Here is a 6,508-nt window from a genome sequence, read left to right as displayed (position 1 = left end):
TTAAAAATATGTCTTTCTTTTAAAATAGTAACCTGCAAGAATTTTACTGGTGTCTAAGAAGATAATTTGCAAATACTCGTTTGCCCTTGGTCTGGTACTAAGACAAAATACAACAACAGGTGGGAGACATTTGGTAAAATACAATTCTCTGTTCCCTTGGCAGGGATTGCAGGCCATCTCAGTAATGTGCTTAACAAGGACATTTTTGTGCATTTTCTTAATTTCATGGTCTGGATGGCAGTTGAGAACTTCTTCATTCACCTACATCGCAAATGTCAGTGATATGTGGAATAAATGTGTGGAACATAATGGAACATAACTGGAAGCATATGTAAAAGCATGAATATTTATTTTACAGAACAAACAAGGTAGTCATCAGAAGTCTTGAAAGAATTCAAAGTAACTCAAGTTTGTGAAATGCAATCAAGTAAAAACAAAGACAGAGGAACTTGTGTTGTTTCACTTCTGGCTTATTTTGTTTCAGTTTCCTCTGCCTTCACGCTTCTCACTGTGTGTGTGTGTGTGTGTCTGGGTGTGTGTGTCTGTATGTGTGTGTGTGTGTGTGTGCGTGTGCATGCGTGTGTGATGGTGTGCATGTGTGTGTGCGTGTGTGTTCACGCGCGCGTGTCTGTGTGTATTATGATTTTTAGCTGCACAATAAGAGATGGCACCCGATGTTTATACAGAATTTATATATAGTATGTCTGATGGTGCTGAGACCAAAGCAGGTCACACAGTCACACTTTTAAGCTTTTCGATTTACATCAACCTTCCCACGCATGTGTGTTGCAACAACAAGGAACTGAAACCGGCTTTTCTTACTGACTGCATACGCGGCAGTGCTCTCCTGTTGGAATGACCACTGCTGTGGCTAGTGCGCAATCCCTTTTGGCTGGTGCCTGCAAGGGTTTGGGTCTTCACCTCAGAGCAGAGCATAACCCGCCACAACATTAACCTTCATGGCTGACTGGAACAGAATCCTTCTGTGGGGGTGGTTTTCCAACCTACAGTTCAGAAGACAATTCATGATGGGATGGTCAGAGAGAGGTTCAAAATGGACACTGTTGATGAAGGTTGTGATGGCCGCCCGCTGCACCCAGACAGAGGCCCTACAGGGGCTTGGAGATGCGCAGGACAGGGGAGCTGAAGTGTGAGCTGGTGGCACCCGTGCAGGTGCATATGGAGCTCAGGTAGTTGGTTACGACGTTGCGGGCGACGCTGACTTCCAGTCCTTGCTCCATGGACAGCTGCCGGCTGAGCTGGTCCACGGAGGGCAGCACCACGCTCGGCAGCAGGGCGGGGTTGACGGGGAAGCCAGAGCGAGCCAGGCTGTCCTGCAGGTGCTGGCGGTACACCTCCAGAAGTTTGCTCTCCAGGTAGCAGTTGAGCATGGAGTTTGACAGGGGCTCTCTCTTGTCCAGGGTGATGCTGCTGTCCATCTCCAGGTAGCCGTCGTCTGAGACAGCCTGCAGCCCCAGAGGGGCAGGCCCGGGCTGCGGGGGCTGCGGGGGCTGCGGGGGCTGCGGGGGCTGCGGGTCCCCCAGGTCCTGGGAGTGCAGTGGGCCCCCACACAGCACGTACTGCGGCGAGAGTCTCTCCGAGTCCCTGTCCACCATGTGGTCCCCCCTCAGCTGCAGGTCAGGGTAGTCTTTGCAGAAGCTGGTGCAGTGGCAGTGCCAGGACTGGTACAGCTCCAAGCTCATGAGCCGGTCAGCCGGGTCACTGGGCATCAGCACGGACGGACTGGGTTGAGGTGGCCTGATCTGTTCCAGGCCCTGCTCTAAGCCTGGCACCTCCTCCATTTCTGTTGGCCAGAGATTATTTATATAATTAGTTACTAATTCTAATTAATTCTCATGAATGAGACAGGTGTAGTGCATTAGATGTTATTGCAGTTTGCGCCCCCCCCCCCCCCCACACACACACACACACTTTTACCTTTTATCACTTTAAGGCTGATTGAGCCCAACTTGGTTTTCTGATTGGGATTCCTACACAGTGGGCTCCTGCTTTGGGGACTGGCAGGAGCTGAGTCTTTGCTTTGCTCCCTGTATGGGAGCATGGTTATGAAGCCTTCACCCAGCATGCCTGCACCAGCAACTTAAAGGAGAGAAAGATCAAACACAAGTCAGTTTGAACTGAATCAACAAAGCATGCAGAATATAAAACAATATAATCCGTCTGTGCTATGTACTGTACTAAAGGAAACTCAAGAGTCTGAAGGGCATCATATACTGGAATCAGACTGAACTAAATCAACCACTCATCTGTACTGGATGGATCTGGAAAGATCTAAACAACACAAATCTACACCAGTTAAAAATAAATGAAAATACCAAACTATTTTCTGCTTTATACTATTTTCCCATGTCTGCAAAATCCAGTTCTCACAACTTTAAAGCAATCATTGAACAGAATAGAAAGTTAATTCACAAGAGTACCTCAAAACAAGTGGATTGAGAGATAAAAGAAAGAACATTTATCCAAAACACAATTGACTGTTGGAGTTGAAATACATTTAAATCAAGAAACCATTTGATTAAAAGTCTTACCGGAGCCAAGACCAGGCCAATGGCGAGCACTATGACAGAATGAGGAGATGCTGTATAACACTTGTTACTTTTTATAACCTGACGCCTGCGTGTGGACTGAGGACAGCGGAAGCGTTGTGTGCTTTTGCGCAGAGAACAGGAACTGTGTACTATATCAAGCCTCTCATGCCTTTTTCTTTTTTAGAAAAAGGAAGTGATGGCAAGAGAACAACTCTTTACAACATTTCTAAAATCCCCCCCCCACCCACCTTCCCCGCTTTTTTGCCATTACTTTGCGATTTGAAAAGAAAGAAATGAAATAAGCAAAGGAAAATATTGGTTGCAACACTGTTTTTTCCATGGTGGCGGTGACCATCGTCAGTGTGAGGATGCCAATGATCTTTGCCCACTTGTGAAAGGGCTGTTCCAGTACTTTTCACAATACCTTCCTTAACAAAATCTGTTTTTTTTTCTCATTTGAATTGACGCATCCACAAAGCATTGAATATATAGTACATAGAGACACAGGAATCAAGCAGATGGAGTTTTACACAACTGAGCAGTGTGCAGAAGATGCAGAGTGCAGTGATGCACTATAGACTAAATTTGAGAGAAAAGTACAGGATCTTACCAGGTTCTGTTGTCTGCTATGAATGTTTGGATTGACAGACTGAGAAAGCCAGCTTGGAAATGGGATCATAAAACCAAGGTTAACTCCCTTATTCCTCTGTTAAGCGGACTAGGTCACATCAAACAAAGAACTCAATTTGATGTACCATCTGAAAGACAATCTTTCAACCAAGTTCATGTCCCTGCATAAAACAACACCATACCAAAATCCAGAACAGTAATATCCACCTGAATATGATTCAAAATTTCAAACCTGTCTCAGTCTTTTTTCCCCTCTAAGGAGCATCTGCCTACATCATCAGCAACTTTATAGAATTCTATAAGACCTTTCGTACTGTTACAGTCTCTGTGTAGTGTTAGAAACAATTAAGTAAACATGAACAGACTGCCTCAAATAAGGCTTTTTTAGATTCTGAAATGTCTCAAAACTACCTCAAAATCTATCAAAACTACCGAAACACAATTATTCTTTGAGAATCAGGGATGGGTGACCTTTTGTGAGTAGCTAAATTAAGGATGTAAGGATATAATGTGAAGTTTTTCAAACCTAATGTTTATCATATCTAGGGCATATTGTTGTGCTTTTAAAATGTTACGTTGCACACCATGAGTTTTTGACATTAAGGTGTTCTACATCTGAGATTCTCTACTTAAGCTTATAATTAATCAAAAGGTTTCTCATATGGGTTGTACATTATGCTGTCATTAAACTAATACATGGCGGAACATTAATCTTATAAAAGCAGCAGTACAACACATCTTCCGTTTTCAACTGCACCTTTTCAACTTTTAAAATGAATGCATTCAGACTGCCAAAACATTCAAAACCTTCTTGAAATTACCTTCAACTTTTACTGAAGAGGAACCGCAAAACCTGCACAGCATATGATGTGGAATATTGCATGTGATACTTAAGGAAGTCGTGAAAACTTTTAGCAAAAACTTTTCAGCTATTGTTTTCCAAATTGCTGTGTCACTTCAATGTTCTCCAAAGATGGTGGGTAGTTTTTATTTCAGTTGTGTGAATGTTCAGATGCACTGCGTGCATTGACCCTTCGTGACATGCTTGATGCTTGGGTGAAAATATGGGGGTCAGATAACATATGCACTCATTCCTCGGTCCTACTTGCTTGCTCAAATTCAGAATTGGGGCTTTTATAAACAAAATAGTATAAACATTTGTTATGGTTTTAAAGTTACTTGAAACAATTTAGGAAACATTAGTTAGCATTGCTTTGGAACACAGGTTGTTTAATGTATGTGAGCCAAGACATTGTTTTTGGTAACCTGGCCCAATTTTGATATCAATACTTTTCATGGCAGGCCTAGATTTTTGCAAGTTTGAATTAATGACTTTCAGACAGTGCTTTGTATGTATGAGTAACTTGCCATTTTTGTGCTTTGATTTTTTTTTTTTTTTTCAGATTACATTTTGTCTAAAGAGCTGAAAGCATTCAGTGTGAGAAAGATGTATGAACAGAAGAAATAAGGAAGGGGGCAAATACTTTCACATGACACTGTAACTACGGAACTTGTGACAAAAATAGAGACTCAATTCTGATTATTGAATAGTTGGAATTAGTTTTTTTTTTTTTTTTTTTTTTTTTGGCGGTCCATAATGTTTTGAAGGACACACACATTCCTGGCCAGACAGAGTTCCACTAGATATGTACTATACAGGATACACCATGCCAAGATGGCTTCAGTTGCTGTTAATAACAGTCTGACAAATGTATAAATAGTTCTAATATTACTTAAGAGTCAATGAAAATGAACGCTGGATATGGAGAGTATCGTTCTGTCTTTGATTTTGTCCTTAGATGTCATTACTATCTGCCACTTTTCACCAGGATGCTGCTGTTCCACAATGCCTAAGGTGAGCAAAATGTTGAATGGCTCACCGAGTCTGGTCACAATGAAAGGGGATATGCAACATTTTTCAAAACAATTGGTTATTTCCTGTTTTATTTTATGTCAGTCATTAATACCATTATTACACCAAAAACATGGATACAGGCTTGCTTGAAAAGTGACTGCAAAACGTAGAGCCTACATTATTAAAATCCAAGGCTATCATCAATAAATCAATCAATCAGTCAATCTATCTACTGTATCTATCAGATGTTCAAAGCAACTCACAAGACTAATAGGCTGGGCTAAATTTTCTCACAGACCAACATATCACAACGGAAACAGAAAACAGGTGCAGAGGTCAGAATAACACTGAACAGGAATCAATAATAATTATTGTTGCTGTTGTTGTGCTGATGTTACTGACAACAGCAACATCAATAATAAATTATAACAAAAACAATAAGGACAACAACAATACGTGATCTATTGTTTTGCTTTAAAACTGACTTTTGGGTTGTTTATGAACTTTTGGCCATTAATTCACATGGAATCTTCATGTTGTGACATCATAATGACAATCATAGCTTTTGTGACACCACATAAATCTTTCTATTTAAGTGTAGCACTATCAATGCATACACCACTATTTTAACTGGATACAATTTGTGACATTTTCTAGTGGTATTTTACCTTTGGATTGTATTTGATTTTATCACAATGGCGAGCTGCTTGAACTTTCTGAAACGATGCCGGAATCCTGCAGACTAGGGTTTGTAATGTGTATTTCTTAAATACATTTCTAATTAAATTTTGGCTGTTCAAATACGAAATGCTAGCAAGCCTAGGTTCTTTCAAATTTTGTTGACCAGTAGGTCAAGTTTACGTGTGACTGAATTTCATGTTGTGACATCATAGTGACATTTCTAAGACCTTGCAACAGCTTGTGAGCTTTCTATTTAATCAAGAGCATTTATATTTCAGTCATCATCATGCTTGTGCGTTCAGCCTTTGGATCTCATTTAATATTTAATAAAAGCCACGTCACTCTTACTTGGCCTATTTAGAGGATATAATAATTATTTCTCATGAGTCCCATGGTGTGGTTTATGTGGTGGACTCAAGCGATGTCCAGCAAATGCAGGAAATCAGGGAAGCCCTGGCTCAGGTCTTGGGAACCCTCGTGACACTGGGAAGCCAATTTATGAGTACACATGGACACTACCTCAGCTTTAGTGGGAATGCTCTTCTATACCTTAGCTAGTGTACAATTAGAAAATGGGGGCAATAATTACCAAAACTATTTAGTCTTCCCCTTCAAATAGTGGAAGCACATAAGTTGACTTCCATATTTTGTGGATAGTATTAGTAAGTGTTAAATCAAAAATATGGGTAAGAAGGGCAGCTATTATTTGTGGGACAAATTTCAATAAACTTAGGTCGAGATCATCTACGCCACCAATTCAAGTGAAAGCATCACAAAGCTCTTGGTAGTC

General features: G+C 40.9%; 1 protein-coding gene across 1 annotated transcript; it reads right to left on the bottom strand.

Annotated features, from left to right (window-relative positions):
• Positions 1 to 332: 332 nt before the first annotated feature.
• On the bottom strand, positions 333 to 2,708 carry si:dkey-237j10.2 (uncharacterized protein LOC568721 homolog). The gene is made up of 3 exons (XM_064328342.1): positions 2,553 to 2,708; positions 1,939 to 2,100; positions 333 to 1,804 (listed from the first exon to the last, which is right to left on the bottom strand). Exons 2-3 carry the CDS (start codon positions 2,084 to 2,086, stop codon positions 1,110 to 1,112), a joined length of 843 nt encoding a protein of 280 aa, XP_064184412.1. The 5' UTR covers positions 2,087 to 2,100; positions 2,553 to 2,708; the 3' UTR covers positions 333 to 1,109.
• Positions 2,709 to 6,508: the final 3,800 nt, after the last annotated feature.

This window comes from Anguilla rostrata, chromosome 3, assembly GCF_018555375.3.
Source record: "Anguilla rostrata isolate EN2019 chromosome 3, ASM1855537v3, whole genome shotgun sequence".
In the NCBI taxonomy this organism is placed as follows: Eukaryota; Metazoa; Chordata; class Actinopteri; order Anguilliformes; family Anguillidae; genus Anguilla; species Anguilla rostrata.
Note: the sequence above shows the minus strand (reverse complement) of the source record. Positions and strands in the feature narration are given on the sequence as shown.

Bases quoted from the DNA above. Each gene is read 5' to 3' on its own strand.
- si:dkey-237j10.2 (XM_064328342.1), bottom strand. From the start codon at position 2,086: ATGCTGGGTGAAGGCTTCATAACCATGCTCCCATACAGGGAGCAAAGC. The intron at 1,805-1,938 runs GTAAAAGTGTGT...TCTGGCCAACAG, and splicing joins CAGCCTTAAAGTGATAAAAG to AAATGGAGGAGGTGCCAGGC.